This window comes from Gallus gallus, chromosome 2 (genome assembly GCF_016699485.2).
Source record: "Gallus gallus isolate bGalGal1 chromosome 2, bGalGal1.mat.broiler.GRCg7b, whole genome shotgun sequence".
In the NCBI taxonomy this organism is placed as follows: Eukaryota; Metazoa; Chordata; class Aves; order Galliformes; family Phasianidae; genus Gallus; species Gallus gallus.
This window is the reverse complement of record NC_052533.1, coordinates 3,933,911-3,946,285: the sequence shown is the minus strand read 5'-3', so window position 1 is coordinate 3,946,285 and position 12,375 is coordinate 3,933,911. Positions and strand designations below refer to the sequence as shown.

Sequence of the window (12,375 nt, the reverse complement as noted above, 5' to 3'; positions counted from 1 at the left end):
GGCCTCTAGCATTGAACGTCTCGAAGCTCCTGCCACATGGACCTAACACGTGGTTTTGTCCTTTGTGCTCCAGTGAATTTGTTCCTATACATTTATGTGTTATGCTGTTGTTAGATCAAAAAAATGGGTCTCTTAGGAAAACAGAGTGTATTTTCAGCAACCTTTCTATTGAGTATGGGACAGCGTTGGAGAAGAGATGGACAAATGTGTGGACATGTCCTGTCCTCAGGGTCTCTATTGGGATGCCCTTTCAGCAATGGCAGTCACTTGAAAACCTCCACAAAGTGGCACCCATTTTAAAGGAGTCAGAGTTTTGGGAAAAAAAAAAAAAAAAGTGGAAATTGCATGGGGTGGGGTTTCTATTCCGCCAACATCTTACTTAATAATTTACCACGGTGCCTTTAGCTTTAGCAACTCTGCATTGTTTTACATGAGTTAAACGATAACAAAGTCCATAATACTTCAGAGTGGGTGCAGGAAACCACCGCTGCAGCCAAAGATGTGTTCATGCAATAGTTATGGAGTAGAACCTTCCCGTATACAGTGTTCAGACTGCTAGAATTGTCCTCATTGAGTTATGCTTCTTGCACAAAGTGTGATTACATTAATGCAGTCTGGATTTATGGGGATAAGGAGTATTGACAGATATACCCTTTCAACACAATGGGACAACATTCATCATTGGGGATTGTGCTATCGTTACGCTGCGGTAGATAGTGGTAGAGTCTCTGCAGAGACAAGCCCGGAGCTTAAAAAACAATTGGACACATGCCAAGGCAAATAAACACAGTGTGCTTTTTGCTCTGAAAGCTGCTAATCTCGGGCTTTGATAAATGCATTCTGGAAGGGAAGAAGTTCCCACGTTGAAAAGAGCTTTGTTGCTCTAGGCTTGAGCCATGCCCGAAGTGGCATCTCAGTTGTGACCATCCTAGAGGAGGTGACTTTCAGCTCAGTTGTGTCCCAGACTGCCAGACTTGCTGGGAAGGACTCCTCAGCAGGGCAGCAGATCCCTTAGGTGAGATGCATGTGTAAGGTGTTAGGGTCCATCAGCTCAGAGGTGACAGTCACCACGTGTGGCTGAGCACTGATGGAAGTTCTGCTAGCAGTGATGTGAACGCTGATCTCTTTGTTAGCCTGGAAACCTACTGGGAATTGTGAGTGACTGAGATGAGGCTGCTGGGAGAAGATGGGAAAGGACGGGACTTAGGGCTGCAGCTGTAGGTCTCAGTGGCCTGATTTGGTCTGGCACCAAATACATCCAGGTACAGTATCCTGGAGTGTGAGAACAAACACACCTAAAGCTTAAAAATGCAGGATGTTCTGTAGCCAGAGACCACAGAAACAGAATAAATAAAGTAGTGGTCTCTCTTCAATTAATTTTGTGTGTTGAACCCTATCGCTCTTTTTTTTCTTTTCTTTTTTCATTCTTATTAAAGAAAAAAAAAAAAAGAACTTTGATTCTTTGAGTTTGGTTATTAATAAGTCAGTTAAAAAGCCTCAGCCTGAATCCCGAAGGAGGTTTTGTTTGAGACTCGAAAGGAGCAGATAATTGATTTTGATTAAAAGAGAGGCAGGCTGGATGGCTGTGCTGTCCCAGACTTCAGCCCAGGATATCAATTTCTATTTTATCATCATAAAAAATTCACCAGGTGAAAGAAAACTGTTCAGTTCTTGCGCAGAGCAGAATTTAAAAATAAACATTTCCACTAACAGCTTTATTTTTTTCCTTTCTTTTTCCAGAGCAAGACTGAAACCGTGCAGAAAGCTGGCTTTATCAAAGGCCCAGTGTTCAAAGGTGTTGCTTCTAGTCGCTTTTTGCCCAAAGGCACCAAAACGAAGGTTAACCTTGAGGAGCAAGGAAGACAAAAGGTGTCTTTCAGCTTTAGCTTAACCAAGAAAACCTTACCGAACAGATTTCTGCCCGGTCTGGGAAACGAGAAACAAAATGAAACTCAGAACTCCCCAGCAGTATCCCTACAGACTGATTTTAACCCCAAAATTAAAATGGACCTTGGGGATGCTGCTGGTTCAACGGAGGAGTCTTCACCTCCAAAACCGAAGGTAGAACTGGGGAAAATCCATTTTAAGAAACATTTACTTAGTGTCACAACCAAACCCCCCCCACCAGCTGCAGCAGCAACTTTACTGCCGCCGCCACCGGCTCTGGCACCGGTAACAGAACCAGTGGCAGCGGCTGCGGACTTTCCATCGGCACCACCACCTCCACCAACAGCATCACCAGCAGCACCAATGCCTGTCCCCACTGCAGCAGCCTTGCCACAGCTGCCTGTCACGCTCATGTCAACGCTGTTGCTGTCACCGCCTGTACAAGCAGAAGTCCCAGCTTCGAAGGAGCCGTGTCACGTAGTCCCGAAGGAGGCTCTGGAGCTGGACCCTAAGCAGGATGTGGTATCGCACGGTTTGGAAGAGCATCTAACTCAACACGTGGCCGAGCAGGTGGAAGTAACTCCACAGAAGGAAGATTCCCATATTGGGAAAGATGATGAGGTTTCGGACAGCTCCAAGGGTGCTTCTTTGTGCTCTAGGAAACAGAGCTCCAAAAGGAAGTTCTCCCAGTCTGATGGCACGTTGCTGGGCTCCGAGTCTGATGAAGATTCTGTGAGGACTTCTTCTAGCCAGCGCTCACATGAGCAGAAGATATCCAGTGCAGAAAAGGAGAGGGATCCCAGGAAAAGCTCTTCCTCTCTCAGAGGAGAAGAACTGAAGTCCTCCTCGCGCTCCAGATCGGACAGAGATGAGAAGTATTCTAGCTATTCGAAGTCAGAACGAGATTCGCGGTATTCATCTTCCCGATCCAGGTCTGACAGAGAGAGAAGGCGAAGCCGATCCCATTCTCGGTCCCGGTCGGATCGGAGCTCCCGAACCAGCTCTTCCTACTCGAGGTCGGAGCGCTCACATTACTATGAATCTGACCGCAGGTATCACCGGAGCTCCCCGTACAGAGAGAGGACAAGATACTCCCGCTCGTACGCGGACTCCAGGGGGAGGGAGAGCTCTGATTCGGAAGACGAGTACAGGAGGACGCATTCCAGATCCAGTGACTCGAGGCGCACGTCGTCCCACTCCTCGTACAGGGAGTCAAGGACTTCTTACTCTAAATCAGACAGGGACAGCAAAGTAGAGTCATCTCATGCTGACGTGGAGAGGAGAGGAAAGTCTTCAAAAGCAGATAGAGATTCAAAACGGACTTCAGAAAGTGAAGTAACCAAAAGGTGCTCTCCCCTTAACGAGCTCGGGTATCGAAAGGGGACTTCCCATTCTAAGCCTGACAGTAATGTGAATTCTTCCCGTTATAAGTCCACCCCTTCAAAGATCCCTGCACCAAAGCCTGATAAATTTAAAAGTTCTTTCTGTTGTACAGAATCAGTTGAAGAAATAAAACAGCAGTCTAATTCTCTAGATTTAGAGACCTCTTGTTTAAAAAGCAATGAGATCAGAGTGTCCATTGCAAAAAGATTTGAAAGGGAAAAGACACTTTCTCCATTAAATCAGTTAAATGATTCCCCCACTTTTAAAAAGACAGATGAATCAAAAGCTGCTTTTCCTCACTCAGGGTCTGAGGAACTTGCAAGCAATGAATGCCACGACAGTGTTAAGGAGCAAGAGACTTTAGTAAGGGTAAAGCACGAGCAATTGAGAACAGGTTTCCCTATAGAAATGAATATAAATGGGTCCCCAGAGGGTAGCTCTGACGATCTGGCAGCTCCCAGTGCCTCCAAAGCAGAGGATGTTGCAGTGTCTTCTGATGATAGCTTGTGTAGGTTGGAAGCATCACACGTTGGAAGGACAAGTAACTCGTATCCGTTGCCGTCGAATGGATTTGAGAGCACATACACCCCTAAAGAGCATGAGCCTGACGATTCTCACGTACAGTCCAGTGAGTGTAGCAGCCTGTTCAAGGAGGAAGAGGCTCTGGTCCTGGAGCAGCAAAGTGAAGCTATGCCTTTGCCAGTTGTGAATGTAGATGATTCCAAAATTTCAGTGAACAATCTGGATGATCAGGCAGCTCCCTGTGACAAAACCAAAGAACCAGTCTTTTGCTACGTTTCAGATGATGCCACCCCTTCTTTGTATCATTCAGAAGTTGAAATTGAAGTTGAACCAGCAGATGTAAAAGTGACTTCCGAGCCGTTTCTGGACTTGCATGTTGAACCACAGACGGTGACGTGCGACTATGAAAGCACAGAGGATCCGAATTCAAAGTCTGCTTGTGAAGAGGAGCAGTATCACGTTAACCCACCCCATCAAGCTGGCCTGGCTGTGGATAGTTCAAGCAGGGATTCTGCCCAGGACTGCTCTTCCCCCAGAATCAGGCAAGACTGTCCTGTGGTTACGCAGCATCTGGAGGAGAACGTCCCCTCCGAGGGGGGTGGGGCCCTGCCGAGCTGCTCGGGCACTGGAGAGGTGCTCGAGTTGGATGTTCGGCACGTTGACCTGAACTCAGCACAGGGCAAGCTGTCGCTCAAGGATGAGCATTCCTATTATTCCCAAGTGCCACTGGAACACTGCAGCAGAGAGGAGGCAGCGGAAGAAATGGCCGTTACTACGGAGAGAGTTGGTCCTGATGACCTGAAGGAGCAAGACCAGGGAGCATCTGCCGAGGATGACGGGGGGAATGAGCCCTTGGTGGCTTCAGCTTTTCCAGACGCTTCATTTCCATCTTGTGATGTTGTGGTGGCTGCAGAAGAGCCAGAAGCCGTAACGCAAGCCCCAACGTGTGACAGCAGTGGTGGTACCTCCGAATTCGCTCCCGCTCCCCACGATGACTATTCCGACACGGCTGAAAGCGACAGCGAGCCGGGCAGCGATGACAGCGACACAGAGGATACTGATTCTGATGATGGAGTGCCGCGGAAACGGCTGCAGTCCGTTGTGGTTGTCCCAAAGAACTCGAGCATTGCGATGGAGGACAGCAGCCCCTGCTCCTCGCGGAGCAGCCAGGGTGCGCGGCGCTACTCCGACCACTGGGATGATGAGAGGCCGGAACCAAGCAGGCCCTACTATGAGGAGAGGCCAGAGGCTACGGCGAGTAACAACGGGCTCCAGGCTGAGAGCAGGTGCTCTCCGAGAGGGATGGAGAAGAGTCCGGCCTCGTCTACTGAGCTCAGCAGGAAGGATGGGGAAGAGCTGCGGGCAGACGCCTGCCAGCCGCAGAGTGATGGTGTGGACAGCACAAGCCAGACAGACCTGGCTGTGGATTCTCAAGGCAAACCCAATCCTGATGAGAGAATGCTTAATGAGCTGATGTCCATTGGTAGGCCGCTTGGCCGGCAGGAGGAGCAGCCATTTTGTGTGCCTGAGAGCTTTGAGAGCACCAATGAGTCTTGCCATCAGATGAGCTTTTCCAAGCCAGACAGCTGGCAGGGCAGTGGGGGTCTCCATCAGTCTGGCCTTGGAGACTGCTCCAGGGAGGATGGTTTTCATCCAGTAGAGGGTATGGGTGGCGTGAGCTGGGAGTTGCAGGCAGAGAAGCCCAGCAGCACCTATCAGCAGCCAGATAGCAGCTTCGGGGTCTACTCAGGCTACGTTTACCAGCCAGGCACAGGAGCCTACAGCAGCTCGCAGAACTGCTGGCAGGGCAATGGCTACTGGGATGCGAGGTCTGCTGGGCGGCCTGCTGGAGGCAACTATGAACGAGTTCAAGGACAAGTGCCGGATTCTCTAACGGAGGATCACGAGGAGTACGAGGATGACCGCTGGGATGATGAGTGCAAGGCTGGCTTCCCCAGCCCCTCCAGTAAGTTCCACGCTCCTGGGCAGAAAGAGACAGGCTCCGTGCAAGCCCATGAGATCAGCAGCAACTCGAGCAAGGAGCCGGTGTCTGGTACTGAGAAAAAGGAGGAGGTGAAGGCTTTGGAAAAGAACGATGTGAAAGAGCGAGGCCCTCCCAAAAAACGACGGCAGGAGCTGGAGAGTGACTCCGAGAGCGATGCGGACTCAAGGGAGAGGAAGAAGGTGAAGGTGGAGGGTGAGCAGGAGGTGGCACCGCAGGACTCCTCCATGGTCGGCCGCCCGTGCATCATGGACGACTTCCGCGACCCGCAGCGCTGGAAGGAGTTTGCCAAGCAGGGGAAAATGCCCTGTTACTTCGACCTCATTGAGGAAAATGTGTACTTGACAGAAAGGTAACCGAGGTTTTAAATTTTCTTTATTTTATTTTTGCATATAACTGTTTCAGATTTCAGCTTCTGTTGGATTCTATGATAACTTTCTTAAGGCCATACTAGCAACTGGTACATCAGAGGGAGGAGGCATGCCACATTCCCTGCATCTCAGCACTGCTTGTAGCAGACAGGATGCTGTAACAGAGCTGTAACCACACTGGATCTCCTCCCAGCAATGGGCCCAGAGAGATGCTGGGGGTGGGAGCGTACAGGGGAAGAATCACTTATGAACCGTGTACCTTATTCCATGTGGCATCCCTGTAGCTCGTGTGATGAGGGTTGCAGGCAGGGTTTGCACACCTGAGGTTCCTGCCATCAGCACCGAGTAAACACTTTGTTCTTGTACCCATGGTAGTTTGCAGAAGTGATTTTCTTCCTACTTTTTCTTCCTTTTTTTTTTTTCTTTTTGCTGCTCCCTCTGTTGTTTGCCATTCATGTGAACATGGTGAGACCATGTTAGAGCCCAGAGCAGTGTGGAAGCATCATCTCTGGGCTCGTCCCCATCTGTTCAGTGTCCCCAAATGGAAGTCAGGACGTGGGGGAAGTTTTGGACATGTATTGTGCCTTTCCAAAAGCTTTGGGTAGTTGCCTGTAATTATTTGCCATTCTCAGACAAGTTAGTTCAGCTCTAACAGCTGTGATTTAAAATAGCAGAAGGTACTGTTTGTAATTATCCTATAGTGGGAATATTGACTAGAATGGGGACCTTTGAAAGAAAAGCCTTATTTCAGAACTTTGGGGTTATTCAATAGGAGCATTACCTCAGAGCCCAACAACCTCCCTCTGCCAAAAATACTCTGTGTATTTAACATGTAGGTAAGAGACCTTAACGAGTCTGTAACCAAGTCTTATTCTTTGTGCAGCCCTTCTGATAATTCATGTCCATTTAACACCTTTGCATTTTCAAAATCATCTTACTTGACAGTAAAACAGAAGTTTAATTACCTAAACCATTCAGTTCGCTGTATTAAAATCATATGTGTGCTCTCTAGTGGTTTATATGTTGAAATTATAGAATATAGATTTTCTCCTGGCTTTGTATCAGTGAAACCAAAGAGAGCATGATAGAAGGCTGGAAGGGAACTCTTGGAAAGTGTCTTCATGGCATTATTATGCTAATAGAATATAGTATTTCAAGAGAGGCTAATCAAAGCCTCCTATCTTTTTAATATAAACCTTATAATTTGTCCCGTATGGTGAGAAATCTAGCTGTAAAAATCAGGAGTGGCTTCCCTGGAATTTGACTTTTTCACTTGTAAGACAAAATAAAAGGTTCTTAGCCCAGCCCCTGTGTGTGGGGGTGTGTGTATACACATCTACATTGATAGTAAAACTGAATTGTGTACATGAAGGATAAGTCAAAGCTAAATATCCTCGGGTGTCTTTCTGAGAAACAATCTTACATGATCAGAAAGCCATTCCCTCCTGCTTCAAACAGTGGCCATGGTTACTCAGATGTTCTTTGTGGTTGTCCAAAGATAGTCCCTTTGTCCAATTTCTAAAGGATAAATTAATTTCCTCCAGTAACAGTTGATGAAAGATTAATTTCTGTACCTGAATAATGTCTCAACCCTATGTCAATGACCTGTCTTCAACAGGAAGAAGAGCAAATCCCACCGGGATATTAAGAGGATGCTGTGTGAATGCCCTCCTCTCTCCAAGGAAGAGCGAGCACAGGGGGAGGTTGCTTGTGGAGAGGACTGCCTGAACCGCCTGCTCATGATCGAGTGGTGAGTTGGCCAGAGTTGGCCACTGTTATCCACAAGATGACTTGGGAGCCCCTGGAGGAATTCAGACCTTTCTGGTTGCTGGCCACAGGCTGTCGTCATGCTCCTGTTTTTGCTGACTGGTGTGGATTCAGCTTCAGAGCCTACAGAGAGCATTTAGATCTGACCCGAGGTCTTCCAAACCAAGTGTTTTTCTTAGTGCCCACCTGTGAAACTGACTGCCAAGGCCTGGAGTCCTCTGCTCCTGAGGCTTAATTTGACTTTGTTGTAAGCACGGCTGATGGGAGAGTGTCAGAAATGCAAATACTGCTCTCTGTGAGTTGCTCGTTTCCTTTCATTTTTCCTTGTGCATCTGTGCTCTCCCCAGAGCCATGCAGGCCAATGCTGTCGTCTTATTTCCCCTCCTGGTTGGGATTGGAAGGCCAAGGGAGCTATTGCCCACATGAGCAGGAGGCAGGGACTGGGTGCCTGGGGCTGAGGTTGGTAGGCACAACGTGCAGGTCATACAGCTGGGTGGAAGGGTAGGAGTTACCTGCCAGAAGCCCTACCCTTAGCTGTTAATTTAGCCCAGGGATAATGGAATGGAAGATTTTGAGGTGAAATATGAAAATATGGAGAGAATTGGCCAATTCAGCCCGCTTTGATTATACGATGTACAAGTGCAGTAGCATTTGCATTGGAAAAGTTTCTATCTTCTTCCCAGAAATAGTCTGCATTTACATGTTGACAGTCAGATGGTTACACTTTTTATAGCAAAACACATTTGAAAGTTTTACACTGAATTTATTATAGTTACATGGTATCTCTTTCCCATCTGAGCTGTTTCTGTTGCCGACGTTGTCATGATGGGAATTGAGTTGTTCCATTTCCTTCTCCCAGTTCTTCCAGGTGCCCAAATGGTGACTACTGTTCCAACCGACGCTTCCAGAAGAAGCAGCATGCAGATGTTGAAGTAATCCTCACTGAGAAGAAAGGTTGGGGGCTCAGAGCTGCCAAAGATCTCCCATCGTAAGCTTTTGCTCTTTGGATGATGTAGTTGTGCTATTTCACTTCCTCGTGCATGGAAAATAAGTTGCTGACGTTATCTTAGTTTCACTGATGTTAGTAGACGTGCTGAATTCCTTCCAGTTTTACGTGCTGCCCTCGTGCTCTGTCAGGGGTTCCTCTTAGTTACCTGCATGTATATGTCCTAAGTGAGCATTGGATCATCCACTCTGGTTTTACCCTCTTTCACCAAAGTTTAGTAGAGCTCTCAGTAGGGTTTTTGGCAGGCTTGCCTCTACCTTCCTCTTGTGTTTAGTGTGTTCCCTTCTTCTGTCACCTGGCTTAAGAGGACCATGCTCTCTTTGCATCCATTTTCTTCACTACCTATGAAGCTTACCCTCTTCTTGAGTCTTCTTCCTTCCCTGTTGGACTACATGGAGAACTCGTGGGGCCCTTTCCTCCCTTGTTAGTCTGTCCTTAGCTAACTGCTGTACTTCTGAGTGCTAGTTTTACACTGGTGATGCTTACAGTTCCAACTCTGGTTTTGACTTGTCTCCATTTAGCTAAACCCAGATGTTAACTCGCACACCATGCCTGGTTGCATGCTGTTATGTAGTGTCTGGCACAAAGAAACTGCCAGGAGCTGAACACCAGAGCTGCAGTGTGGATGAACCCGTCTGCCTTCTCCTAGGTTGGCAGCAGAATGGGTGCCAGTATTCTTGGAATTCCAGTTCTGTTCTGAAACTGGCAAACTCCAAAGCTAACTGGGGGGAAGCATAGTGCCAGGTCCGTTTTGCTGTGCAGGTGTGGTGCAGGGAGCAGGCATGGGACAGAGGTAGGACAGCCCAAGGAGGTGCTGTGGGCCTTCTGCCATGGTGCCTTCTCATCATCACAGCAGTAAAAAGAGCTTTGAGTAAGGCCTCAAGAGACAGAATAGCAGTGTGTATGTCTGAGCCTGGATATACTCCTGAATCTTCACAAGGCATGCAGAAATCAGCTGTGAAGCTCAGCAGATGAGTAGCAAATGGCTTGGTAGGATAACTCACCTTGCTGCCAGAAGCAGTGCTGTGCACTGGGAGTTTCACCAGGCTCTGATTTGCATTTCAGAAAGCTGTGGAATGGGCATGGTGAGCCTCTTCAGTCTCAAGTGCATGAGGGACTGTGAGCTTTAAGACAAGAATTTCATTGTACAAATGTTTTCTGTAACTCAGTTTTTTTCAGTGAGTTTCTGTGGAGACTGATTTTTTGCTTCTGTGGAAGACAGATGTCTGTTAAGGAATGCAGGAATGAGTTCTGGCACTCTTGGAAAACTATAGATCTTAGGATAGTCCTTCTTTACTGCTATATCAGATACGTGAGACTAATTAATAGAATCGTAGAGTCATTTAGGTTGGAAAAAAACACTGAGTTCACCAAGTCCAACCCCAACCCATCCCACCATGCCCACTGACCATGTCCCCAAGTGCTGCATCTCCATTGTTCTTGAACACCTCCAGGGATGGTGACTCCACCACTTCCCTGGGCAAAGAGAGTGAGAATTGTAGCACCAGAAGGCAGACTATGGGGGCTTGCAAAGCCAATGAGGGGTGATGCAGCCAGAAGGAGACCAATCCCACCTGCCTGGGAATGGTTCAAAGACATTTCCTGCTCTGCTCTGCTCTGCTCCCTTCCTGCTCCTAAGTTTCCAGGCTTGGAGTTCTGTGGGCAGGAGTGTTCCATCTAATGGGAAGCTGGGCAGGAGCTGCTGCCTTCTGCTGTTTAAGCACAAGGGAAGAGTTGAAGGATTCAGGGTGGCATTAAGTAAGGGAAAACGTAGGACAAGTAGCTTAGCAGTGTGTTGTGGTAGGCTGGGGTTGGGGTAACTGGTTGTTCTCCTCCATCTCTACTTGAAGTTTCCTAGGATCAAAAAGGGCACTATTACACCTGGTGGTGTGATAGTGGCAAAAAGGAATTAATCTGAATGGCCTGAGATGAAAGCTGGTACAGAGTGCTGTACCAAAAGGATGAGCTTGTCTCAATAGCAGTTAATATCCATTCTCTGGTGCTAATTGCTCACTGATGAGTGATGCTTTTTCCCCCTATGCCTTCCAGAAACACTTTTGTGTTGGAGTACTGCGGAGAGGTGCTGGACCACAAAGAGTTCAAGGCACGTGTGAAGGAATATGCCCGCAACAAGAACATCCACTACTACTTCATGGCTTTGAAGAATGACGAGGTGAGCAGGGAGCCCACCAAAAAGCTGGACACTGAGAGGGGCTTGCTGGTGGGCTTAGCCCCCAACTCTATGTGAGCACCCAGTGTCCTTAGGACAGGTGGTGTGGGAGAAGAGAAGTTGTCCTTCTGTCCCACAGCTTGGGAAAGGATAGAGTGATGGGCTCTGCTGGGAGAAACCACACCTCTGTGAGGTGCTTGTAGGTGAATTTATTTATTTATTTATTTATTTATTACTAAAATAAACCAGACTAGGAAACATATCAACAGGAATCCAAGTTTTCTTACTTCCCCAGTTTACAGAATTGTGCTTCATTGGTCCGCCTTGAGCTGGTGGAGTCCTCACATATACCAGAAGTTCTTAATGTGCTTCAGCTTATCAGCAGGTTTGGGTCTGTGGAGTGATGGAGCTGTGATGCAGAGCTGTGGCACTGCCTACCTTGAGCTCTGGCTCGTTGGGAACAAAGGGTATAAATAGAAATGCAGTACCCAATTCTGCTCATCACTTCTGTTGAGATTTTTTTGGGTCTTGGGATTTTTACAGTAAATGAGCTAAAAATACTCCCAAGTTCTTTTTCTTTTTTTTTTTCTTTTTCCTTTTTTTGCCCTCCACGTAAGCAGTTCTGGTAGGTGCCATGGGATTGTGATGTGATCACAAGCAAGCATGGAATTGTCTTGTCCAATTAAGAAAGGAAGAGCACAGTGATCCACAGAGCAATCTTTCCATTAAAACACAGTCTGTGGAGCTCCACCAGCCTTGATGCTCATTGCAATCTGTATCAGAGGGTCAGAAACTGATTCTGCAAACTCAGAATCCCCACCAAACCAAAGAACTCAGTATCAATCTGTAATGAGAACTAAGAACCACGTATCACTTTCTTCTTTTTGAGGGGCACTTATTGTCCCTATAAAATCCATTCTCTCCCAGTTAAATAATGCTGATAGTGCAGGAGGAAAGGGTGGTGAGTTCTGCAGTGTGTTCTCCTTCAGCCCTGCTGTGTTCCTAGATATGCTGCTCAATATTTCTGCCTCATGCTTAGGGAGAGCAGTCTTTTATTATATTTGTTGTTTATTTCCTTTCCAGATAATAGATGCTACCCAGAAAGGAAACTGTTCTCGTTTTATGAACCACAGCTGCGAACCAAACTGTGAGACACAAAAGGTAAACTGCTGGATCAAAGCTGCTGCTGCTGCCTCTCACTTTGCTGCCCTGTGACACAGCAAGCTCCAAGTGAAAGGCGTTTCTCCTTTATCTTTCTGTCTCTTTG

General features: G+C 47.4%; 1 protein-coding gene across 5 annotated transcripts in view; it reads left to right on the top strand.

Moving 5' to 3' along the window:
- Positions 1-12,375, top strand: part of SETD2 (SET domain containing 2) — a 53,713-nt gene that overhangs the window by 13,610 nt on the left and 27,728 nt on the right. For all 5 annotated transcript variants that reach the window (XR_005858054.2, XR_005858053.2, XM_015281125.4 and 2 more), the window contains exons 3-7: positions 1,741-6,146; positions 7,784-7,915; positions 8,792-8,920; positions 10,988-11,111; positions 12,192-12,269. Coding sequence is in view for 3 of the 5 variants with exons in the window: in XM_015281125.4 (XP_015136611.2) it covers positions 1,741-6,146; positions 7,784-7,915; positions 8,792-8,920; positions 10,988-11,111; positions 12,192-12,269 (4,869 nt within the window). In the remaining 2 variants the exon portion in view is untranslated. The remainder of the gene's footprint in view (positions 1-1,740; positions 6,147-7,783; positions 7,916-8,791; positions 8,921-10,987; positions 11,112-12,191; positions 12,270-12,375) is intronic.